The sequence below is a fragment of the Ixodes scapularis genome, unplaced genomic scaffold, assembly GCF_016920785.2.
Source record: "Ixodes scapularis isolate PalLabHiFi unplaced genomic scaffold, ASM1692078v2 PGA_scaffold9__187_contigs__length_104089568, whole genome shotgun sequence".
NCBI classification, from domain to species: Eukaryota; Metazoa; Arthropoda; class Arachnida; order Ixodida; family Ixodidae; genus Ixodes; species Ixodes scapularis.
In genome coordinates this window covers 14,884,610-14,911,481 of record NW_024609884.1, presented here as the reverse complement: position 1 = coordinate 14,911,481, position 26,872 = coordinate 14,884,610, and the positions used below count along the sequence as shown (strand labels likewise).

At 47.9% G+C, this 26,872-nt stretch overlaps 1 protein-coding gene across 1 annotated transcript; it reads left to right on the top strand.

Annotated features, from left to right (window-relative positions):
- The first annotated feature begins 20,561 nt into the window (after positions 1-20,561).
- Positions 20,562-22,224, top strand: LOC8030066 (probable G-protein coupled receptor No9). Its single transcript, XM_042287239.1, has 2 exons — positions 20,562-20,585; positions 20,710-22,224. Exons 1-2 carry the CDS (start codon positions 20,562-20,564, stop codon positions 22,222-22,224), a joined length of 1,539 nt encoding a protein of 512 aa, XP_042143173.1.
- The last annotated feature ends 4,648 nt before the right edge of the window (positions 22,225-26,872 follow it).

The following is a 26,872-nucleotide window of genomic DNA, read 5'->3' as shown; positions in this document are numbered from 1 at the left end:
AGGCGAGTTATATGGCCAGGAGGACATGATATAGCGAGATAATCATAACAATACGGCAAATAATTCACTAACATTCGATAATTAACTATACACACTAAAAAACGTCTGTGCGTCTACTTTCACGCACAACACTCGGTGAACCAATCAGCGCAACTCACGGAGGCAGCTCAGCGAATGACGATGCAGAAACATATGTTTAGACCAAAAAACGCAGACTGAGTTGTGACATTAAGCAATGCAAACGTGACGTTTTTCATTGCTTAATGTCATAACTCAGACTGCGTTTTTTGGTCTGAACATACGTTTCGGCATCGTCATTCGCTGCCGTAAGTTGCGGTGATTGGCTCTCCGAGTGTTGCGCGGGAAACAGACGCACGGACTTTTTTTTAGAGTGTAGAGGGCTAATCATAACAATATGGCGAATAATTAACTAAGATTTCAAAACTTCACTTTTTAATTTGTGTAAAGAATAATATTAATGTTCATGTTTCCATAAAACAAACAAGACCGAGGAAAAAAGGCTGTATCGTGCAGGCTTGACAAGTCCTCGGCGTCATTACACACAAACAGCGGCGGCACAAGAAAAAAAGAAACATGTTTTTACTTGAAATATTGCTGAGCGTCATTCAAAACCAATAAAGCGGTAATATTTAGAAAGACTTTGAGCGCGTGGGAGACGCTGTAGCGCGAGAAAATTGCCACTTGTGCAACAGGCAAAAAGGCTGGCGGCGGGAAAACGCGGATGATAAGAGACGAAAAGACCGTTATCGTTATCGCGTTATCGCACAGGTGGCCTTGCTCCTGCTGCACGAGTGGTCACTTTAGCGCTCCACCCCTACGTGCTCCAACTCCTTCTAAAATGACTCTCTTATTGGTTTTAGATGAGGCTCAGCAAATTTCTCATTGGAGCCATGTGTTTATTTTCACTAATTAAAATTTATAAACATAAATTCGTTCATTAAACGACTTATTGCGATGATTAGCCCCCTGTATTATGTCTCCCTGGCCGTATAAGTCCCCTGCATAGAACGCATTAGTATAGCTTTCACGGCTTTTTTTTTAAAACAAATTTGTAAAGCCTAGTAAAACACCTTGCTATTCTGATCCATCACAAAATAATCTCTCCCCAATATTCTTATATTCTCTCTCTATCTCTCACTCGCTCTCTCGTTTAACGTAAAGGAATACTGAAACCTTTTCCGCGCGATATAATATAAATGGAAAGGTCTTATGTTGCAACGTTTACCAGTAGACACCGAAAGGCTCCAAGTCATGCAAGAAAACCAAGTACCCAACAGGAAGTCCAGGTATGCTGCGAAGTTCCCACCAGGATAGACTCCATGTAATATGTATCATGTATGCAATCCTATACTATCAGTCACCACGCCATGCGAGAGGGGGAAGATTAAAAGTTACGACCATAACTAAAAAATCAAGAAGATAACTTAATCTTTTTGTAATGCTGAGATACATTGTCTAGCTGATTACCTTCATTTAGTACGAGCCAATATAGCTATTCAACACAGCCGTCTTAATCGAATGGGACGCATTCAGACATCAAAGAAGTTGAATGTATAGCCAGCATGAGGAGCGAAAAGACAGCTCAAAAAAATATACTCGCACCGAAAATCTAATTTTCACGAAGCAAAATCAAACCGAACACCGGTGACAAACAAGAACGGCTTTCCGTCACTTTTCCTCTTTTGTTTTCCCGGTCCTTTCGTCTCAAATGCAACGAGAAATCAATTGCGTTCCCATTCTATTATGTGGCGCGCTTGAATACACCACGGCAAGCCGTGACCTTCCCGAAATTTCAATCGAGCCCGGCGAGCGAGACAACTTTTATTCGCCCATTTGGGGCGGTGATTTGCAAAGAATCCGGCACTAAGGAAAAGGATAGGGCTATAGGAGACGCCAGGAATGGCTCCATTAAAGTCTATAATGGAAGCGTGGAAGCGCCCGTGGAGGACGCCATTATCATCGCGCTCCATATTGGTACTCCCCTCCCCCAAATGCCCGGGACGGTTCCCTCTGCGCAGTTCGCAGAAACTTCGAGGCCACGCAGTACCGCGAGCTTCCCGATTCCCGCGAAACCCCCTTTCCCGGCTTGCCCGTTTCTCGTTTATGCAAACGCGACGACGAAGAAAGTCAGTCGTCAATTTGCATAATGGGACCTTCGCCAACCTCGGCTCGTTCGCGATACCGGCCACCGGACGGACTTCTCTGAGCCACCGGTGTTACCACTGACCAAGAATTAGGCGGCGGCTTGAGCGCCTGCCTGCATGTCGGGAACGCTACCGGTTGCGGGCTGGCGTGGGCTTCTCGTTGAATGCGTAGTCTGAATGGCGTGCAGTTCTCAAAGATATCTCTCGTGCGTGGAAAGAGCACCCGCCTCTGTACTCGCCGCTTAAAATTTCCAGGCCTAAAGAAGCCCGTGTTGATCTAACGACAGGAGAAACTTAAGTTTCCCGCCTCCTTGAGTTGGCGTACGTTGCTTGATCTGAAATATTAAAGGGGCACTGACACCCCAAAGGTCGTACTTAAATTTGTTATTGTTGGTGAAAACGATGCAAGTTGTAGTCAAAGACACGCAAAAAAAGAAATACCACAACACAAAAAAAAAACAAAAAAACATGTCTTACGCGCACGCGAGCATTTTTATCTTTGGCGTCTTTCTCTTCATCTTCTTACCTTCACGCTTCTTTTTATTTGTGACGTAATCGATTATGAAATTTAGCAGCTCTGTAAGCGACATTTTTATCGTATTTATGAACGACATTCGTAAAACATTTTTTTTTAACATAATTGCGAACGCACTACGTACCTTCTTTTGAAATATCGGAAATCCGAGTCCGGAAATGATGTCGTCGCCTTGCTTTTTATCCACCCTCGGAAAACATGGCGGCGCTCGGCACATGTAGCACTGCGGATGATCGAAGTGTCGGGGTATCGGACGGCCTCTCAGATTCCAAAAGGAAATCGTCAAACGCCACAATTGTGTTTGCATGGTGCCTGTGCACCGTAGTTTCGGTTCGGTTGTGACTTCGCCGGGACAGCCTTTCACGGAGCACCGGCGCTACATGTCCCCTCACGTCGTTCTCAGGAGTTAACTGCTCGTTCTCTTCGACCTCACATCGTTTTAAAGAACCTGGGATCGTTTGAAAGGGCCCTAAAAGAACTTCAAACTCGAAAGTGAAGCATCGTGCACTCACAGCGATAGGTGGCATGCACGGAGAAGGGCGGTTGATCGCGGGACGTGGGTAAACACGACACTTCAAGTCCGGACAAAGGCGCGAGAAAAACTCGAGTTACAGAAAGACTCAATCTTTGACGTCACTGCACTGGTGCGGATCGCGCGGGAACTTCAAATTCGGCTTTTGGGAATTGTTTTTCTACTTCACAAATACTTAGTTCCCAAGCGTTGAATTTTGAGGGTAATATACTGTCATCTTTTTTTAATCGTTTCGAGTAATAAAAAATTAAACGAAGGCACTTCAGACTGCTTACGTGTAGGAATTCTTTCGCATTCCTACACACGGCGCATTCCTACAAGCAGCGCGCCACGTCTTCCTTTTTCACACGGCGCTCCGGCAGTGATATCACGCTCCCCCACTGCGCAGGCGCGGCGCCCGCGCCGGCTCCACGGCTTCCTTGACGATGCATCTGGGATGCTGTGCTTTTCTTTGTGTCTGATTTTGGAGGCGCGTCCGCTTTGACCTTGACTGCCCGCCGACTTCCGGGAAGAAGTATCTGCGTTCCTGTGCTTTTGGGCCATTGAGACTTTAGGTGCCGTTTCGCTCAGCCAATGAGAATTCAGGTGCCGTTTTTCGCTGTTACAGACGTAATTTACTTGCCGTTTTTCTCTACTACAGAAAACGCCGGCTTCGCTCCATGGGACAGTTAATGCTTTCGCACAAAAAAAAATATTTTTACCTGTCAGTGTCCCTTTAAGAAATGCTAGACTCGGCAAACTACGCGTCTACGCTTTCCAGTCTTACGGCCGGTTCACTCAGTCCCGTTTTCTTACGGTATTGGCGACGAGCGCGATCGAAAGCGTCGCTGTGATCGGCCTTCCACGATTGGCTGAATGCCCTGAATACTGACTATGACGTCAGCAAAAGATTTCTCTTCGACGGAAATAAGAGGAAAGGAAGAACTTCAATTTTGGCGGCGTTGGCAGTGTTGGTTTCAGAGCGCAATGATTTCAAGCTTCCACCATGCTCGTTACAGACACTATCGAACTTGTTGTTCGCAGGGTAATGACATCAGGAGAGGGAAACATATGACGGCGCCACCAAAACATTTCGCCACTAATAGGGAGTATTAACTTAGATGTGTGCGCGACTCTTGAGCGCGTGCTGACGGCGAGCTTCCTCAGTTCTTTTGCGACGTGCATTCAGCACCATCAAGATTGAAGGTATTAGCAGTCTATTATTGAGGACCTTACTCTGTCTGGCCTACCGCACTACCGGAGCCTTTGAAGCATGCTTTTAAGCGCGTGCCCCGCGGCCAAAGTATCACCCGGGCGCGCGCTTAAAAGCATGCTTCAAAAGCTCCGGTAGTGCGGTATTAACGCGGCAGCAATTCGCTAAAAGTCCCTATTGTGAGTTCGTTTAAAGCATGCGTTCACATCGCTCTCAGATATGTTGTCCAGTGAATAACCCCACACACTCTAAAAAAAATAAAGTTGGTGCGTCTACTTTCCCGCACAAGACTCGGGGAGCCAATCACCGCAACTTATAGAGGCAGCTCAGCGTATGACGTTGCCGAAACATATGTTTAGACCAAAAAACGCAGTCTGAGTTGTGACATTACGCAATGGAGAACGTCACGCTTGCATTGTTTAATGTCACAATTCAAACTACGTTTTCTGGTTTAAGCATACGTTTCGGCATCGTCATTCCCTGAGCTGACTGCGAAAGTTGCGGTGCTCCGAGTATTGTGCAAAAAAATAGACGCACGTTTTTTTTTGTTTTTTTTTTATGTGTGTGTATACTTTATCGTTATGTTATGGGGAGCTTAGGTTTACTTATGTCGAGAGTCACCCGAACATCCGTGCTTCGTGTGAAGCCTTGGCAACTAAAGCCCCTTGATTTGCTCGCGTCTGTCGTGAATTTTATCAAAGGACTTTATTGCAACTGGTTAAAGAAGCAGCCTTGCCACGCGACGCTCGAGGCCCGAATCTTCGGGTGACTTGTAACGTGTGGGATTTCCCTTGCTGCTACCCGTCTCGGAGAATAACACAGCACACCAGTTCAACAACACGTAAACATTTAATGACCGCTATCGCCTGCGCCGCGATCCCAACCGCCCCCGCGCATCCGCTGCGACGGCCTTTTATCAGCGGCGGAGCGCCGCTCGCGTGGCCAGTTGCCCTTGGCCCCCTCGTGGTCAAGATGACCACTTATGATTGTCGGAGGGGCGGCCTGGGCCAACCGCTTGGAATCGCCAGGTTGCCCACAAACGTAACGTAAGAAACCGTAAGCAAACGCTCCTGTGTGAATGAACCTTTAAAGGAGCCGTGCAACAATTTCAGTGCTTTCTTAAATAATTTGGGAGTTCGTGTTTCGACCTTTCTGAAATAAAAAACAAAAAACCGCTTTTGCCTGCATGCCCCAGTTTTTATTTTAAAAATTGTCAAAGATTGAGGTTTTCGGCACCTCTCAACTCCTTCACCATCTTCCAAGTCACGTGCACTGTGACGTGAAAGGAGGACGAGCGGGGTTCAGTGAAGCTCTCTCCTTAGAGCCATCAGTGAGCAGCGAGAACACACCCGCTCGCGACCACGTGACCACGTGCTTCCGCAGCGCGATCAACATGGCGAAAAAAGGAAAGTCTTATCCGGGTCCGGCCATCCTTGTCCGGCTCTGCCCCCGTCCCCCTCCGACTTCTGGTGGCTGTTCGCATTTGCAGATAGAGCTGGCGGTTTTGTTGAACTCGGATAGATGGCGCCACTAAAACTCTGTATAATAAAAGTTTTGTCGATGATACCAGGTTTTTGACGCACTTATATTTATGTTGGAACGATAAGATTTATAGAAAATTAACTTTTATTCAGCAATTATTTGCACAACTTGCTATCTTTTTACAAGTCCCCAATTGACGTCATGCCGCGTGGTTCTCATGGCCGCCGCTCGCGGCTGCAGGTCGGGGAATATTCCAATCTTTGCCTCGCGATTACGCGGCGGAATCGCAACATTTTGAAGGGAGGAGTGGTGTTTTCTGTCCTTTGTGACAAGATAAACAATGTCAAAAGTAGAAGATGCAAATTCTTTCAACGTTAAAATCGTTACACAGCTCATTGAAGCTGGGGTCACACTGCTTAGATATCATACGAAAGACATTCTGCAAACAGATACGAAAGCAAGTCACCACGAGACCCGTACTTCGAATGCCGCGTGGCAACGAGCTCAAGGAGAAACTCGGCACGCGGCATTCGAACCACGGATATCGCGATGACTGATGTCTACCGGACTGTCTTTTGTATGATGTATAAGCAGTGTGAGCCTGGCTTTAGTCTGCTGCCCGGCTATAGTCAATCACAGCTTAAGAAACGCAGGGCGTGGCTTATTATGATCATGCTCTCTGATTGGTTCTTTGGTATCTTATCGGCTAATGCCGCTATCTAATTGGCTGCCGAGCGATAATTAGATGCTGGGAACTCTAATGCCGCAATCTCATTGGCTGCCGGGCGATAATGAGATGCTCGGAACTCTAATGCCGCAATCTCATTGGCTGCCGAGTGATAATTAGATGCTCGGAACTCGGCACGCCCTGCATTTCTGAAGTTGTCGGTGACTCAAGTGTTTTAGCGAGTCGTTTTTCAAGCACACGGTTCCGAAATCACGAACGGTACAGCTGGTCCGTTCCGTGAAACCGTACGTCAAATTCGACATACTTTAGCGAATCGTGAAAGTGGCGCGACCGTGTAAACGATGATGCTGATCATGCTTAACGGTGGCGCCATCTTCTAGCAAACGTGTGAAACATTCTGCAACGTGTAAATCCGTGGCGGCTCGTGTTTCCGGCGTACGACTGATGTAAACAAGACGACCGGCGTAACATTTGCCGGTCGGAATTTCAAGAACTGCGAAGCTAGATAGAGTAAAAAGTGTCTGAACGACCGTAAAGGTATGTGGTGTGTCTCCGTCATCTTGAACTTGAACGATCGTTCACGTTGTGTGCCGTCGAACCAAATAATTTCGTCTGCTCGCGGTCGCCACGGCAGCTAGTCTGCCCGGCAGATCGCAAAACTTTACTAGCATGCGCCGTTTACAGCATTCACGATCGCTTACCATTGTGAGCAGTCCTCGAAATGATTTGGTTCAACCCCTCAAATGAAGCAGACTTAAACAGGACGGCAAATCGCCTCCCGCTGTCCTAAGCCTAACGCTCGGCTGGGTCGGCGAAGGCGGTCGCCGAACCGACCGCCATCTTTTTTTTACCCGAGTCGTGAACGGTGCTGGCTGCATTGCGGTGACGACTCCAGCGGCCGTAATGGGAGAAACGAACGAGAAGAGCCTCCCAACTCCCCGAACGACTCGCGCGCGCATGCGCAGTGGCGTCGCGGATGCGTTCGAGGGCGAACCGTTCGTGTGGAAACGACCTGCTAAAACTCCCTATTGAGACTACCGCGAACGGTCACGTTCGGCGTTTCTTATGAGCTACCCCGTCAGTATTGGCAACGTGGTGCGCTGCGGTTAGACTCATGGTTGGTCTAGACTTCGCTCTCAGTCGCATGATCTCTACTCTAAAAAAGAAAGGCTGGGCGTCTACTTTCTCGCAGAGCACATGGAAAGTCATTCACTGCGACCTACAGAGGTAGCTTCGCGAATGTCGTGGCCGAAGAAACGACTTGATTTGAAACTTAAGAAGTATGAAATCTGCAGCAAGACAGTGAGCGTGGTTTGAGCATGTGAATGCCAAGCACATTTTTACATCTAAAGTTAGTTTTTTGATAATCGTTTTTTTTTTTTCCTTTGCCATTTGTCTTGTTGTTGTTGTTGTTGTTTTTCTTTTCTTTTTTTTTTTTGCAGTTGAAATTGTTTTTTGGACATTCTTAGGATATTTTAATATTGTTCTGTGGGCATTCATATGACATCTGTGGCGCCTGGATACTGTATATCACCGTGCTAGATCCCGTGGGTGCTCAGAAGAAAAGTGGAGGCTTCTAACCATTTTTTTTTTTTAAGAGAGTGTTTTTACAAATTAGGAAACTGTCTGATGAGAACGACACTTGTATCATGCTCTCCCCATGTTCTTTGCACGCACCATCAAACTTGCCATTCCTAACTAAGATTAAGTAGCCGGGTTTCCAAGCAATATCACGTTCATGCAATACACCATGGATGGAACATTTAACTGGAAGCTGAAAAGATTTTCGAGAAGAATTAATTAATTTTTTATTATGGCGTGTTTGTGCCAAATATCACAACCGTTCCACCCAAAACTACTACTAAACGCGAAGGAAACAGAAGCGATCGCCGCAGCGGCACGCCATTGGCTAGTCAAGCGTGACGCACCACTACGTCATAAAAGGATCATCTTGATTCTAGCTTGATCCATCGCTTGCGGAAGTAGTCGGGCGTTGGAGCTTCTGCCCTTGTAAATCGGGTTCGGATTTTGATTTTTCTAGATATTTCGGTGGATCCTTAAGGGCCATATACGTCCAGAGGAGCCTCGATGTGACAAAGGATGCGTTCCAGGCGTTGGCAAAGCAAAGAAATGTTCCCTGCACTAATATGGGCAGACACAAGGTACCGCTTGCGCCGAAGGGTAACGACGCGTCATAGCCATAAACGTAAACTAATTGCTAACGTAAAACGTTGGCAATAAACGGAGTGCTGTTGACGGGACGCGTCGGGTCTGCCTTCATGCTTAACAGCTTCCGGACACGTGAGCGTGCAGGCTGCATTGTCCACCAAGGCTGAAGTGGTTTGAAGGGATGATATAACCGACTCTGGGTGTGGGTTAACGAGCCCCTCCTTGAGCGACGGGAGAGCTTTCCTTGAGATGAGACGGGTGATGACAGGGTCGCCGTTCTGCCATCTTCGCGTGTCTCAACTTCAAAGTTTCCCCCGCCCCCCCTTACACAAGCAACTTATGGTAAATTCGTGTGGTTCTTTCTGCGCGCGAGATCGGTGGTGGAAAGAGAGCGCGGTGGCATGATCGGCTTGTTCTTTCCGAGGGCGCCTCTCCCTCTCAGAGCGCTCCCTAGCACTCCCTCTCCAGCCGTCGGACTGCGGAGCGGCGCGGGCGTCACGTGGCACTTGGACAGGGGTCACGTGGTGTTTTGATGATAGCCGGCAGTGGTCTGCGGTGGTATGCGGGGTCCAGCATGATGGCGATACATATCTGGTTCTGCAAAGCGCTTGCACGTTCCAGGGTGCGAGGATTACAACGGATGGGACGACATTCGCTTGTGACCGTGACAGCAAAACTCCGACGTGAAAGTATTCCCAGTGCTTTTACGATATCGTTCATCTCACGGCGGTGAACCCGCTAAGCCTAACCGATGAAGAAACCGCTGGCAGAGCTCGCCGCTGTTTTACTGGGTTGTCGATGCTTCAATGAATTTTCAGGTTTGGTAAAAGTGCGTTCAAAGATTTGTGTTTCAATATAAAGGGAGAGCCGACTATAATGCACTGTGCTTAGTGTAACATGGCCATACGTGCTATGTCCTGTGGGTGATGCCCGATATTCCGCTGTGAGAACCCTACAGCAATATAAAACGGAAAGGACGCTGAAGAGCAAGATCAAGCTAAACAGAGCAGTTGCCAAGGCGACAAAACACGGCAAAGGGATAAGCAGACTCAGATGGCGACCTCACTGCGACTCCTTTGACGCAAAGACAGGGCTAGGCAAGGAATTGAGGACCTACCAAGGCATGTCTGAAAGTAAGCGAAAGACGAAAATGGCGGCACTAAACCTAGTATTGCGGCTTGGCATATCCGAAGAAGACTTGGCCCGTAGAGCGGGGGGGGGGGGGGGGGGGTGTTCTTCCCGCAACTTGATTCAGTCGCTCAAGCTACGAGGACCCAACAGGCGAAGCGCACCCCAAAAAGAACGCGAAGAAACGCCCACCGATCGCAGAAGGCATGGATGACTCCTTCAACATGGGCGAATTCTTGTCTGCACTCCACTCGGCAAAGTAAAAAAGCGCCCCCGGACCGGACGGAGTAAACTATATGCCACTAAGGGACCTACCAGAAACTCACAAGGAGAAGCTCCTTGACTGGTACAACACAATCTGGGCCCGTTTGCTCGAACCACTAACCGCGGCTAAAGTTAGCCGCAGTACCTAGGAGAGGGATTTTGAGATCACGTGACTGGGGCTCGGTGGGGATGCGGGGAAACATGGCGGTGCCCCAGTGAGTGAGCACCGCTCGCTTTGGAACTAATATGTCGTTGTAGCTGCAATATCGGGCGCGTTAGTCAGCAACGAATGGTGCAGGAGGCTTTCGCTTTGCCTTACCTCACTTAAACCGCAAAGAATGGGCAATGACATCGCCGCATTTTTTAGATAGTGTTTCGATTCTTGGCACTCCTAAGCCTAAATGAACGCGATAATTGTCGACATGACAACGTCTTTGGAAAGCGGATTGTTGATAGCACACAAAAGCAGACGGCGTCCCAACAGACTCTTTTCTAAATTATCCAAGCATCGCGTGGAGAACGCTGGAAGTGTGATTCTACGGTTCACGCGCGCTGGCCTTCCTCTTATAAAAGATTTGAAGTAGAAAATCATAATAAGGCTTTAACGAACGCGCGTGCAAGGCAAAATTTGTTTTATACTTTTTGCTTTAGAACGTTTATTACTGCAGACGCCAGCACGTGCGACGCGTGCAACTACAGTCGTAGCATGCACCTCGGTGCTTGGATAATTTAGAAAAAAAGGTCTGTTGGGACGCCGTCTGCTTTTGTTTGCTATCAACAATCCGCTTTCCAAAAACGTTGCTATGCCGACAATTATCGCGTTCCTTTAGGCTTAGGAGTGCCCAGAATCGAAACACTATCTAAAAAATGCGGCGATGTCATTGCCCATGCTTTGCGGTTTAAGTGAGGTAAGGCAAAGCGAAGGCCTCCTGCACCATTCGTTGCTGACTAACGCGCCCGATATTGCAACCACAACGACATATTAGTTCCAAAGCGAGCGGCGCTCACTCACTGGGGCACCACCATGTTTCCCCGCATCCCTACCGAGCCAGTCACGTGATCTCAAAATCCCTCTCCTAGGTACTGCGGCTAACTTTAGCCGCGGTTAGTGGTTCGAGCAAACGGGCCCTGGACCACATCGAGGCTGCCGGATGACTGCAAAGTATCCTGGGTGACCCCGATTCCGAAACCGGGTAAGCCACAAGACAAAACTGAAATCTACCAACCAGTGTCACTCACATCAAGTCTATGAAAGGTCATGGAAAAATGGTGCTACAACGAATGCAATGGTATCTGGAGATGTACGACCGCCTCGACCTGAAACAGACAGGTTTAAGGGAGCACTTGAGCACCCAAGACAGCTTGTTACTCCCCTACAGGAACGTCATGGAAGACCGCAACCAACTAGACCCACGACTAGTTGCTGTACTATACATTAAGACAGCGATCCACGCAGTGACACACGAATCGGTGCTGAGAGGGGTGCGAGAGTGCGGCATCAGGGGCAGGACTCTGTGATTCATCAAAGACTTCCTGGCAAGAAGAATATTTCAAGTCAAAGTGGGACCCCCCTCGGACCCGAGAAACCCAATGAAGTGGGTGTCCCACAGGGCCGGCCGTCTCACCGACCGTATTCAACATGGTAATGGCGGGACTACCGAAAAGATTGAGAAACGTCGAAGGCCTAGGTATCACCACCTACGCCGATGACGTGACTCTTTGTACAAAAGGAGGACCGGCCTGTCAGCAAGAATGGGTCATGCCAATTGGTCTCGATGTAGACTCTGAATACCTGGCCAAAGTTCGCATGGCACCCTCGCCTGAGAAGACGCAGTACATGGTCGTGGCTAGAGCGAAGGCACACAGAGACGGCGTAGCGGAATCGTTCGAATTAAAACTCAATAGACACACGCTTCGGCGGCAAACATCAATAAAGATCCTGTGCGTAGAATTCGAGCAAACGGGCAGGGGTGGCCAATGGCTAAATAAATTGACCAAAACCTTGGAGAAAACACTGCACCTGATGAAACGCACAACTTACAAATCGTGAGGGGCGGACGAAAAAGCCATGCGTACCCTGACGAACTTACTGCTGATTTCGAAGGCGCTTTATAGCTCTAAATTCCTAAACCTAGACAAACGGCAATGGAGAAAAGCTCGAAACGCTCAACCACGCAGCAAATGAGGGCAGCAATCGGACTGCCGGAGGTGACACCTATCGAGGACCTTCGCAGGGCTGCGGAGCAGAAAGAGCCGAAACACACATGATGGCTCAGTTTCAACGCCTTGTGAGCACGAAACAAGGCCGAGGACTTCTCGAGATCAGGGGGCACAACAACAGCCAAAGGACACCCATCGACACCGAGGAACCGCCATAGAGGGACTCGGCAATCACGGATCACAGGCCAACGGTTAGGATACAAGCAGCCCAACAACGGTGCAGAAGGGGCTGTGCAGCCGGAGAGCACGAAGAGTGGACTCTCAGCGATGAAGCGAAAAGACCAGCAACGTGCATAATATACACGGATGCGGTCGGTACGGACAATTCTACAACGGCGGCATCAACGGACGTTTCCGGCGCAGACCCAAAAACGACAAATTTAAAACCAAACTTGTCCTCAAGAGAGGCCGAGCTCCAAGCAATATACTCGGTAGTCGTGGACATCAGGGAGAGGACAATCACGGACGATATCCGACCAGGAGAGTTTGGTTATTCACGGGCTCTCAGGATCGTGTCGAAGAAGTCGAACCCGAAGCAGGACGCTTCGAAAAATTAAGGAATCGGCCAAAGCGCTCGAAGCTTTTAGCTGCAAGCTACAGATCAGCTGGGTGCCCGGACACCAAGGCATCCCGGACAATGAAGCGGTTTTTCCATCCGCCGCGGAGGCTTTAGGCAGTTATATCTCCGCACCAGGCACGCACCGTGAGCCAAGAGAGGAAGATCAAGAGGTCGCCGACAACGAAGAGATGACTGAGGCAGCCAGACGAGATAGCTGTAGTTACTTCAAGGGTCAAATGCCCGAGGAGGAACACCCGATTCCAAGCGGATACACACGATGGGAGAAGGTCAGGCTACGGAGACTCCGTACGAACGTGCCGGCTAAACTTGCAACATTTAAGGATGGCAAGGACAAGAAAGACCTCAGGGGGCTCAACCCCATGTGCAAGAACTGCGACACAGACACTACAATGACCACCAGACACATGCTGTGGGACTGTGAAAGACTAGCCAACATACGCAGCTCCACCTTAGGGATCGTACCCTCGGCGACAAGATCAGAACCGCTGGAAGTCTGGATCCGACCAAAAAGGTCCATTCAGCATCGAAGCACATACTAAATTTGCTACTCGGGTTCATCCGAGCAGCGAACATTCATCAATTCATCTATACTTCGTTTCAGCTTCGGTCCAGACGTAGGCGATGCTACAAGCGCGAGCATATGGCCCAGAACAGTGCTTGCACTGCACGAGCGCGCGTGCTTGGCAGGGATGCTGAAAGCCCGGAGCTCGCGCTCGTAGCTTTGGCTGCGTCTGGACCGAAGCTGAAACGAAGTATAGGCCACACACCCATCATATGGTACGTGTGGCCTCAATTCCCCAATTCACATGCACCCCACCCCCCGCCCCTCCCGCCCAAGGACACAAATTCATAGGCGGTCTATCCGGAAAGAAAATAAAGACAAGTTTATCAATCAATCAGTTATCCAGTCTGCGTTACTTTTTTTCTGGAAGCGTTTCTCGTCAATGTCAGCGTTTAGAAAACATGTTTTGTTTTGTTTTTTTGCGTAAAAGCCGACGTAAACAGCTTTTTTTTTTGTATGCACTTTTTTTTTTAGATTACAGAAGGACAGGAGCATGATGATGTCCTAAAATTTTAGTCTACAAGGTTTTGCCGGCACGATTAATATTGTTTATATAAAACATGTCTCACCGGTGATTTCAGGTGGCACGCCTCGACCTGGGGGCGTCCTAACCTCGGTGATAACCCGCGGTGCGTCCGCCTGAGAGACGGGGATTGTCAACCCCTTCCACCGTGTCTGTTTCGGCGCCAGAATGGTCGATCAGAGCTAAAATAGTATAGTCAAAGCGGACGCTATCGAATCTGATACTCTGGCGACATCTAGTTCCTCCCGGTGGAGCTCGTCCGATGTCGAACGGCGCCGTCCGCTGAACGACGTCGGCTGCCACCCGGGATCTCGGGTAGGAGCCGGCGGCGTGCGGCGGTACTGTGCTGCTAGCGAGTGGACCCCGATCGGTAAACCATAGCCCTAATCTATTGCCAAAGTCGAGGGCTGGATTCGACCCGGAGGCCCGGAAGCATGTCGGTCCGAATTGAAAGCGAGATCCGACCCAGATCCGAAATGGGGGCAGGAACAAATGTCAGACCTGATCTGGATCGGATCTGGCCTGCCATTTGTTCCTGTCTCAACTTTTGATCCGGGTCGGATATCGCATTTTCCATTCCAGTTCCGATCTGACATGTTCGTACGGGTTATCATGTTCAGAGCTCATCGGCTGACGCTTAGGTTATCGAGGCTCAAACTTGGGCATGAGCTTATATCACCAGGGCGCCACGAAGTCCCGCAGACGTACGGTACTACGGTTGTCCGTCGTTTAAAGCGCACGACAATTGTAACAAATGAAATGAATTTTTAAAAAGTAGTAATTGCAATAGATACTTTCATGCGTAGCGAGCTGAACAAAGCATGCAGGGACACTTAACAAGAAAAAAGAAGAACCCCGAAGGCTCAAGAGGTCCACTGCCAGTGGCTGGTAGCCAGTTCGTTTACAAAAAAATCACTGAATAGAATCTGCCCGTATACGAATCTCGCTGCCTCGCTATAAAGTGCTATCAGAAAATATAATTTAGATGTGGTTTTCAGCATATTTGTCATAAACATATCTAAATTAAATTTTCTGACAACACATTATAGCGGTTCGTAGTCTACAAGCAAGTGCGAAGGAGGCAAGCTGCTTCGTGTTTCACGCTTTATTTGGTTTCCGTTGTTTCGTTTAAGTTTTTGGTGCGCGTTATTTTTTCGCTCATCGAACAAACCAAGCACACCATGGGGGTTTTCCTCAATTCCCGCATAATTTAATCGTCCCACGCATGTAATGCCCCAAATCTCCATTCCCGAAGATCTACGTCATTCGAAGTTGATACAGAGACGCATCCGTCTTCCTCGGCACATACGTCCGCCTTCGCAACTGACTGAATCGCGGAACATGTTTACGATGAACCTACGGATGCGTACGTAGACCACAGCGAAATATTTCATCGCGTGCTCGAAAGTAAGGTCGCAAACGTTCTCGTAGGAAAGCAATCTAAATCGACCGCGCGCATGTCTACACTGGGACGGAATTAGCAAAACGCATGGCACAACAGTGGACGGCGCGTGTAGCGTGACCGAATTCATCTCCCGGGAAATGAGTGTGCATTTCTGTGCGTGCCTTTCGCTGCACCGTTTGGTCCAATCGAAATCGCGCATATATCCCTTCCACCGGTGCCCTCCGAGTAATCCGGGGACGCCGGTATAATCACTGCGCGGTTCACTTTCGCGTGTGCGGGCACTGCGCAAAGAGCAGGGGTTATTGATGCGACCGCCAGCTCGGCGCAGCGAACAATCAGCGGATACTTCCTCCTCGTTGGGTTTCGTCATTTGAGGACAAAACATTTTTCGCGTTATATTTCGAGTGAACACGAGAAGGATTGATATGTGCGGTAACCGACGTCTCCTCGAAGAAAAAAATTATATATTTATTTATATATATGTGTGTGTGTGTGTGTGTGTATGTGTGTGTGTGTGTGTGTGTGTGTGTGTGTGTGTGTGTGTGTGTGTGTGTGTGTGTGCGTGTGCGTGTGTGTGTGTGTAGATTGTCCGTACCCGGTGCATAGTCCGCACGCCGTTTATAGCCTGCACCTGGTGCGTAGTCGACATGAAAATCTTCTAATACGGCACACCTTGACAAATGTCTGCTTTCTTAGGGCACAAAGAGCCTCGTATTATATACATAAATTATTAACCTACTCTTTCATTCAGAAAATCCGACACGTCTCGCCATAATGAACGATCATGAAAAACAAAATTCCTGTATAGTCCGCAAGCGAAGGTAGTCTGCCCAGCCTAAAATTTCAACTTTTAAACATGTATAGTCCGCGGACTATAGCCTATATATAGTAATCAAAAATATACAGATAAATGAACTGTACTTGATCGAGTTTCCAGGCTAAAAAATTTCACCAACCGGTTTCTAGGGTCGCGGGGCTATATCCTGAAGTCCCAAAGGGAGATCGAGGTGCGCCTGTCCTGTGCGGAATTATCGCCCTCAACAAAAACATTATGAATGCCGATCCACACATAAGCTTAAAAACTGCAAGCCCGGTATAGCAGTGACCATGAGTAATTGCATAATCAGTGTTCTCGCATAACAAAGATCTTTTATAACCGTTCTAAAAAAAAAAAAAAATTTCAAGCATTTATGCGCAATGTTTTACACGACTTAACCACTCCTTCTAGCTATAAATCGCACATTCAAATTGACCTTTCTGCTATACCTATCGGGCAATGAAGTTTGGTTTCGCAAGTTACGCCATCTTATGCGGGGTTTTAAGAGCTCAAAAACGGCCCGCGACCGCAATCATTGGACCCTAAACTCGAGCTCAAATTTCCGAGTGCCCTGCCGAATTCTGACGCAAAGCTCGTGTCCACTCGATCGGTGGCTAGGCCTTCCAAAAGCTGCTCATTTTGACCACCAGCCTCGCTGACTAGCAGCCGACCGAGGCGCCCCTTCTTCACTGGGTCTACTGGCAATGTGGAGTGGCCAAGCTCAGAGCTGCGTGTGTACGCAGATTGCTGTGATTATAGGTTAAGAACAGTGGTGCAGTGCTTCACACTTGTTCCTATTATCGCGTGCACGTAGTTACTCCGGTATATTCTATGTAAAAATACATGATGAAACTCTTCGCGCATCTTTACGAACCCTGAGTGGAGTCAATAGTGGTTTTCTCAGCTGTAACAAGCCGCATTCCCATTTCTTTAGAATGATGGAATAAATGATGCTTTGTAGAATTTCGGAGTCTTGAAACGGTAGCTAATAACGTTCACGCGTAAAGATATAACAAAGCATTATGCATACATAAATCCTTTGTGAAAAAAAAGAGGTATCCAAAACGGCGTTTCTAAAAACACTATAAAATACCAAAGGAGAAGATGGTCGCAAAACCTTGAGAAATAGCGATGCATAAAAACAATTAAAGATGCAAGGACTATTTTTGACAGCCTTGATTTATTCGAAGTTAAAGCAAGTAGGCAGGCGAGCTAGTTAAGGATAGACATGGTAATCCAGGAGCGAGGGGGCAGAAAGGGACGGACAGACACAAAGCTCGTGTTCGTTCGTTCCTTTCTGTCCCCTCGCCCCAGACTCACCAGGTCTATTTAGTCACTCGCAAAAGATTTGCCCGTCACATTAAAACATCTCACGTCATACGTGCACACATGTGACATGTGTCTCACTCAGTCATGCAGAGATACATTACGAAATGTAAAATAAACATATCTATGAAGAGCGGTTTCGGCGGTGTGGAATGAATCCGGCGAGCACTCGCTGTCACCACGCGCCTCACCGCAAAGCCCGCAGCCTGGCCGCCAGTGAATACTCACTGTAGTCATATATTACGCCACTGTATTTATACCCTAGTTACACTAGCGCTGCTAACTGCCGTTAAGCCAACAACAGTTGACTCAATAGGGAGTATTCACTGGCGGCCATAGCTGTGTGCGCGAATGCTGAGCGCGTGCTGACGGCGAGCTTCTACAGTTCTTTTGCAACGTGCATTCCGCACCATCAAGAGTGCCGGTCTTAGCAGCCTATTGATGTGAGCTCGTTCTGAGCATGCGCTCTAAACAGCACCCACAAATATGGCGTCCAGTGAATACTCTCTATAGACCGTTTGCTATATTACCCAAGCATCATGGAGAATGCAGGGATTGGTGTTCCACGCGGTTCCCGGACATTTCATCGAACGCCGTTTCGTCGAACGCCGTTTCATCGAAAAAATGGACGTTTCATCGAACGCCGTTTCATCGAACGCCGTTTCATCGACTCGCTGACGGCCGTTTCGTCGAATGTCTTTTATATTAAAAAAAATGTGAAAGATGCTCTTTTATGCGCGGATCGAGTGCATTTTCCTGTCATTCACCCATTTCATAGTCAGGTTTATTGATGTCCAAACTTGTAGCTGTTACAATTTATTTTGATGCAAGTAACCCATGAGGATATTTGTACCGATTTTTATGTTTGTTTCGCATATTGTGCTTATCTGTTCACCTCTTCTGTATTACCCGATGTGCCTTGAGGGTGTTGTAACAAATAAATAAAAAGTCGCACTCCCGGTAAGAGCGCACTCCAACTCATGGAGGCCAGAAGGCGACTTAGGTTTTGTGCAGGCTCAACAACTTTAGCCATGTGAGCCTCCTAGCCTCTCATGTCTTGCTACTGATACTTTTTTTTTTACTGCCCGAAGCTTGCAGTAGCTAAAGCTGAGGTGCTATTAATAAAACTACAACAAAACATTGTTTTTTTGGGTTTTTTTTTTTTAGTTCTAAGACTCAATGAAGTCAAAAGCAAGTACGTCACTTCAAATTTTATTTTAAAACTTTCGGGGGTTCATGTGTTCGGGCGACAGCCATTCGCCGTTTCAAATGATGAGCAATTGCTCTCAAAAAGTCCCCCACAGCCATGCTCCGTCTGTTCTCATAAAAAAGGCGGACCTTCTCGTTTCTTGCCGCTATGGCCTTCTTCTGGCGAGGAGGCTCTTGGGAACTCAGCATCGCCTTCATCTTGTCTTCCATAAGTTGATGTTCTGCGGCGATGTAAGTCAGAAACTTCCAGAACCCGGGATGAGCACCTCCGACCAGCTTCAGGAAGCGGGAATGTCACCCTGGCGTTCGATAAGACGGCGTTCGATAAAACGGCATTCGATGAAAAGGCTTCGATGAAACGGTGTTCGATAAAACGGCATTCGATAAAACGGCATTCGATGAAACGGCTTCGATGAAACGGCGTTCGACGAAACGGCGTTCGATGAAATGTCCGGTCCCAGTTCCACGCGCCCCACACGCGCACACCTTCCCTGTATAAAAGATTCGAACTAAATAACCAAAATAAAGCGTTGACGAACGCGCGTGCTATTTGTTTTAGGTATTTGCTTTAGGAAAGTTATACTACCGCTGAGGCCAGCACGTGCGGTGCGTGGAACACCAATCCCTGCATTCTCCTTGATGTTTGGGTAATATAGCAATACGTCTATCGCGATCGGCTGGAGTTACACGGCGGCGCCACTTGTCATTGAGCTGCTAACGATCATTGGGTTCAAAAGAGCTGGCCTATCTCAGTTATACCCTATTCCCCCTTCTGATGTACCGCAGGAAAGGCTACAAGCGCGAGCTCCTTGCTCTGGGGCAGTTCTCGCCGGCTCAAGCTCTCGTGCATTAAGGCCAGCTGGCAACGCTATGAGCTTGCGCTTTTAACCTTCGCTGCGGTAGAACATAAGTTGAAACCACGTTGAGACAGTATAGCTGACGCAACGTTGAACTATGGGGGTTCGCCTTGGTTCACCCCAGTGATTCACCCCAATAGACCAAAAGATGGCGACTGTCACCGCATCGCCGCCCATGGCCAGCGCCAGCGAAGCACTTACTAATGCGGAAGATTGGGGGAGGTATCTGGAAAGTATCATAGCAGCAAATATTGTTGGAAGAGGTATGATTCGGGACGAGAGCTGCCGCTAGAACGACCCCGGTACGTCGCGAAAGCCAACGCTTTACGAGGGTGGCCATGGTAATGTCGGTGCCGAAAAGACTTTCGTTGCGTCTTTACTGCTTGAATTCGTGTGAAACGTTCCGATTCTCGTTCCTTTGCTCTAAAAAAAACAACAATATTTTATTTTGTTTTTAACGTTTTATTGAATGAAAGCGTGCCTATATGATTAATTTGCATCGCTATTTAAAAAAAAAATGGTAATATATGAAGTTAGTTTTTTTTTCGGTTTCAACTGTGTCCCTTGACGCGCACCTCAACTGGGGATTGTTAGGTCTATGTACCTTGTAACACCGGACAACTTAGTTCAGCTCAATGACAGCTGGGAGATGTCAACGATTGTTGGCTTAATGACAGTTAAGAGCGCTAGTGCAACTAGGGTATAGACCTGTTTGCTTGTTGGCCCAGGCCTGAAAAGTTAATAGAAATAAGCAGGACTTTCTCAAGCGCATCTTAAGGACGTCCGTGCTATTAAGAAGAGTGCTGTGATGTGAGGTTCAGAGTTTCTACTTATGGCGTCAGGTGCATCCTGTGTTCGCACACACTCAGTACACGTGCAGTTCAACAAGAGACTAGGATGGCTAACTATGGCGGGGCTGTTCTCTTCGCAGGTCCACCATGCCGAGAGTAGCAATGGGAGCAGTGACGACGGCGGCTTGCATCGCCGCCAGCGTGGCCGTGGCTAGAGCACGCATCCGCGAGGGCGACGCCACTGCGAGGTAGCCCAAGTGACAGGACGCCGCATCGCCGTGGTCCCCGAGGATGAACTCGAGCTTGCAGGCGTCCCCGACGGCGTCCAGCGGTGGTGGTGGTGACCTGGCGGGCTGCATCTCGGACGTGCCTCCAGAGAAGCTGCACGCGGCGGGTACGCTAGTCACCTTCCTCATCCTAGGACTCATTAACGTCCTGGTCATTTTCGGCAACCTGCTAGTCATGGTTGCCGTGCTATGCTCGACCAAGCTACGAACCGTCACAAATTACTTCGTGGTGTCGCTGGCAGTGGCCGACCTCTCTGTGGGGATCATAGTGCTGCCCTACTCGATCGTGCTCGAAGTACTCGAAGTGTGGATCTTCGGTCACACATGGTGCCAGATCTGGCTTGCCGTGGACGTGTGGCTGTGCACGTCGTCCATCCTCAACCTGTGCGCCATCAGCGTGGACCGCTACCTGGCCATCACGCGGCCAGTGCGCTACCGCAGTCTCATGTCGTCGAAACGAGCCAAGTTGCTCATCGTGGCGGTCTGGGTGATCGCCTTCGTCATCTGCTTCCCGCCTCTGGTCGGCTGGAACGACGGGACTGAAAACCTCGTGCCTTACCTGAGTTCCAACGCGACGACCAATGGCAGCGTCACGGTGGCCGACGCCCCGCTGCCGCTGTGCGAGTCCGCGCAGTGCGTGCTCATCAACAACAAGGGATACGTCATCTACTCCGCTCTGGGCTCCTTCTATATCCCGATGCTATTTATGCTCTTCTTCAACTACCGCATCTATCGCGCAGCCATCCAGACGGGTCGTGCCTTAGAGCGAGGCTTCATCACTACCAAGTCGGGAAAGATCAAAGGGCGCACGCAAGAGCAGCGGCTCACCCTGCGCGTGCATCGCGGCAACGACTCCGGACTGAACGTCAAGCGAGGCAGCGAACACGTAGGCGCCGAGACCTGCATAGACGGCATCGTGACCGGGCGCAGACGGCCCGGCCTCAAGAAGTCCCGCGACGAGCCCTCGGCGAGCGCCCGCTCGTCGGGTAAGAAGTCGCGCGCCAGCCAGGCCGACGTCGAACGGGCCACGCGCTCGGCACCGCCGTCCTTCAAGTCCAAGAGGGGCAGTGTTCGAAACAGCGGTCGCAACGGGACGTCGGGAGGCAGCAAGAGCTCGCGCTCGAGCAAGCGCAGCCAACGCTGGCAAGCCAAGCGGTTCCGCACCGAAGCCAAGGCGACCAAGACCGTGGGCACCATCGTGGGCGGCTTCATCTGCTGCTGGCTGCCCTTCTTCACCGTCTACTTGGTTCGAGCTTTCTGCGAACACTGCATTCCCAACTTGCTCTTTTCCGTGTTCTTCTGGTTGGGCTACTGCAACTCGGCCCTCAACCCACTCATTTACGCGCTAGTCAGCAAGGACTTCCGGCTGGCCTTCAAGAGGATCCTCTGCCGCTGCCGGCTCAAGGAAGGCGGCGTCTCCTCACTCATCAAACAGATCCACATGCTCACAGTGCTCGATGACACGCCTCCCGAGAACGCCGAGTCGCCCTAGGGCGACAGACTGGTTCCCCCCTCCCTGCCGTCGTCGCGCCCTCACCGCTTCTTGCACGTCACCACTTGCTCATAGCACCACGGTGCCGCGCCAGTACCGTCTCCGTTCGTGTCCAGTGCGAAGTCCCTCCAGGGAGGTCCCTCTCACAGCTTTCGACGCGTTCAGCCTCATACTTCACACAGTAGCCTCGAGTGTACGCCAAAGGGCGTCGGAGCTGGACGCGGGCCACTCCGCTTCACACGTGTCTCGGCCACGCGTATCCTACTCTCTGTTTTCGCTCGATATTCAGTGTTGCTCTCAACATCTGCGTCTTCGTTTCGTTCAGTGTACCGCTTGTGTTGGCGCCCAAGCACATAGGTTGTTGATGCATGTCGTTTTGCGGCGCACCTTTAGTCAAGACAGTATCGATTGGTGTTCGTTTCACAAAAGTCCTTGGATGTCTGTAACTGGTGCGAACGTGTTCTACAGTCTCACGTCACACAGTGCACGGCGATAATCTCGACGGTATTTTAATGTCAACCGTACCTTTATTTCATGTGCTGTGTTCTGTAGTACATCACGTGTCATGGTCCTGGAGGCATCAGGTTCACGTATTTCAGAGCAACGGCTGATCTCAAACTCACATCCAAGGTTGTTGTTGCTGTTTCGTTTTTATTTTTGCCTCCGTTTACTTTGATCACCATTACCTTACATGTTTCCTCTTGAGGGCTTAAACCATACTTGTTGAACCACTTCAGAATCGCACACCGATTGCCACACTGTCATTTTTGTGAACTTAGTTTTCTTTCTCTCTTTTTTAATAAGAAGTCTGACAAATGAAGCCACCCACGGAATCATAGCAAGACATGTACGAATATTTAAGACAAAACTAGTTATATTGAGGCGCCTGAAACTCAAAGGAACTCCATGCGAAAAATATGGTATGCCTGGACATTGAGTCCTGCCAGTCTATGATGTATTCTGGGAACATGCTGGACATCTTGTGTTACTTTCGCTCGTTTTGCGTCAGCTTGCTTCACACTACAAAAGTAAGAGGAAAAAAGTAAATTGTTTAATGCCGATCAAACGCGTTACTCTAAGCGCGAAACGAGGTGATTGGAGCGCAGTTCCCACGCTGTTCCCACTCGTATTTTACACTCTAAATTCTTAATCATTTAGGTACGTGTGAAAGCACTACTACTAGCCTTACAGCTGACTTTTCTCATTTCTTAATGGTGTGAAATGCTAGGGTATACACTCCTCACATGACCGGAGTTATCTACTAGGACATAGCCGCGTCGGAACACCTTGAGATACACAGACTGCATATATTTGGCGTACCCCGACTGGACCTTTCAAAGCGTGCACATGTTACTTGCACATGCGGTAGAGCCGTCAGAGGTAACACCGACTTAGCGGCGCTTTTCATTCTCAAAAACTACGTTGGAACCACGTGTTTTTCCTTCCTTTCTTTCTTTCTCTCTCTCTCTCTCTCGTTTCCTCTCTTCTCCGCCAAGGTTGAATTTTAAGGTTCGTTATAAATGTTACGTAAAATAGAGATAGAATTATTCTAGCCACATTCGCAACATATATTTTTAACGGGACGGTAGCTAACAATATTTTTCCGTAAACACTTTTTTTTTGTATACCCGTTTTTCGCCGTGCTTTTACCCCTTCCAAGATTTCTTTTTGTCAACCAATTGCATTGAAAATAATAGAAGACTGTTTTAAGCGTCTCCTGCTTATTTCTCGGTGCGCTGATAAGCTAATAAAAAAAAATTGTTTTTCTGAGTTTAGATCACGGCACTAATTAAAAAAAAAAAGAGAGTATTAGAAACTGTTACGTCGCTGACGTCCACCCGTCTTATTTTATACTTTGAGTAAACAAAAACTCCTTCTCATAACGGTTTGTGCTTTTTTTTTTTCGTTATCATTAAAACTTTGCTATTATATTTTATTAAACTGTGACAGTAACGTATCTGAAGTAAGAACGGCGCATTTTCAAATGACCCCATAAGTCGACAGTGAGCGAGCATTACGCGTGCACGCTGACGCAAACAAAACGTTCTACATTAATCAGTGCACATATTTTTGCGACAGCATCTGCATATTTCAAAGTCACCTTCTTGAACACTGTTCCCTGCGAATGCCTAGTCATGTTTCCTGCAATCTCAAAAGTGTCGTTATGGCTTAGTGGCTTGTAGCATATTGGGCTTTCGATCATGTTTTGGTTCCTTGCAAAGCCTCGACATGAACCGATCTCTTAAAGCTATGTCCTAAAGTTGCGTAGACGTCTTTCTTGTTGTTGTTGATGATTTAAAAACGTGAAAACAAGATATACGCCAAGAAGTCACTCCTGATTCGGTCGTTCTACTTGTGGATATGCGGGGGAAACGGAAAAAAATTAAAGACGCCGCGCTCTATCACCTTTTTTTATACTCAAATAAGTCGTAATTTCTATTGTTTTTCAGCATATACTCATGACTTAAAAGAATGCCCCAGGACAAATCGTTGTAAACCGCGCTTCTTCTTTTTTTTTTTTTTTTTTTTACTTTGCGTTTATTGCTGCTTAGCGAAATAACAAAAAAAAACTCTTTGTATTATTTCCTATATACAATAACCAAAGTATCACAGTAGCTTAATGGGGAAAAATAAAGCTAGCCAAGCCTTCAAATGGCGATGATTGAGGCAAGAAGCACCTTTGACCAATTGTAGTTCGCTCGCACATCTTCACGAATACGACAAAGAAGGAAGCAGGCTCATTTTGTATTATTTTGTTTTCAAATTTATTACATTACTTAATTTTTTTTTAATTTAAAATGGCAGCATTACTGACAGATTCTGTCCTTAAAGTATCAACCGCATGTAAGCGATTTGGCGACCGACGAGACAAGCAACGGCGGCGAGGACCCGCTGTCGCTCGGTCAGTAGCGCGAGGAAGCAAACCGCATGAAAGCGACGTGAGCAAGCGACCAGTTTTCAGTGATGCCCGGCTGCGCATGGCTCGTCAACTCCAAATCTGGCTGCATGCAAAAATAACATTAAAAGAAGCGCACTATTCTGTAGGCGCATTTCTCATTCAATGGAACGCAGTAAGCATTGTTTTTTAGAAACGATTTCATTTTCCCTCGCCGTTCGACGGCCACTGCGATCCGGCTGCGCGCAATAGCTTTTAAATTATGTGCTTTGTACTTGGCGTGGGACATGTCCCAAAGGATCCGCTCTCGCTCCACCTCATCGATGAGGCGTCCACTGAAGCGGTACTTGTCGTCGGGGTCATTACCCATCGTAGCCGGTGATCAAACGAAGCTTCTCAACAACACGCAACCGAGAACAGCCGTGCTGTCGAGCGCGCAAAGTTGCTGCGCGCACGAACCGGAAATGAAGTAAAACGGAACGTTTCGCGCTATTGACTATTCACTTCAGCCATTTCCGGGTAATGAGCGAAGTTTTCAAGAAATCCAGAACCGAGCGACGCGACGAGCGACAGTGAGACATCTCCGTCGCTCGTCGCTGACTCTCGTCGCTTGTCGCCGTCGCTCGTCTCGTAGCTAACTAAATCGCTTACATGTGGTTCAGCCTTAAGGTTATGCGGTTATAATCGGTGAAGCAATAATTTACCAAGGTAAAGCGAAAATAGAAGCTTATGATTTTGAGCTTTTTATTTTTTTCTTTACTACGTTTACGTTATTTACCTCATTCGATAAGTCACAACTATAGTTATAAAACAAACCTCCACACCCATCACGAATGCAACGGTTCACAATATTCACGCAAAATCTTCGCAAGGTGCCGAGTTTATAAAAGACACATTGTCAGTGTGTTTAGGCACTGAAGAAGCGCTTTGCGGACTGTTACAGTGTGCCAAATTTGACTTTTTCCAGCACAAACCATATCGTTTGGTATCTAGTTTCTGTTTGTTCCTACAAGTTACCCTAACCACAATCAAAATAGTTTGTTACATTTTAGTGTTTTGTGTACTGGCCTTGCTTTTCCTTTCACTGTATTTGTGTTTATCGCTGTTTTGTTTCTGTTGCTGTTTTTGTTTTCAGATGCACCTTCATTGAACAGTCAGCTTCTTTTTTCGTATGTGATAACTAGATATTTTTACGTTATGGTCATATCAATGTTTATTAAGTGTGTACACGTTGGCTGTTTTCAAAATCTGGCGTTTTTAGTGTACTTTTTTATATCAAATATTTAAATTGCGCTATCGTCAGTCCTAGTCACAATCAACACGTGTTATTGCTTCAACGCATCAAATGCACAATGGAAGTACAGTTAAGAGAGAGAGAGAGAGAGAGAGAGAGAGAAAGATAGAGAGCAAAGCTGTCATCTATCGAAAAATGAAACCAAATTTCAAATTGTTACAGCTGTACAAAGGTTGCGACACTAACGTAAATTAAGCGCAGATTGGCTCGATGTGTGATCAGACGTTTGTTTGCCTTTCGCATTTTATTATAACCGAAAACAAAACAATTTTAATCGATACGGGTTCAAGACTCCGCGGCTCAGTCTCCTCTTCTTTAAATTGGGACCAAGCTTAAACGGTTATATGTCAATCTCGTAATATATGTCGATGGTTTCCGGCGGGATCCGTAATTGACTTCCCATAAATACTTTAAAATGCGATCAAAAATGGCGAGACGTCAGTTTTGTGGTGCCTCTC

Excerpts from the sequence above, each read along its gene's own strand:
- LOC8030066 (XM_042287239.1), top strand. The coding sequence starts at position 20,562 with ATGGCGGGGCTGTTCTCTTCGCAG. Across the intron at positions 20,586-20,709 it reads CGGGGCTGTTCTCTTCGCAG|GACGCCGCATCGCCGTGGTC; the intron begins GTCCACCATGCC and ends CCCAAGTGACAG.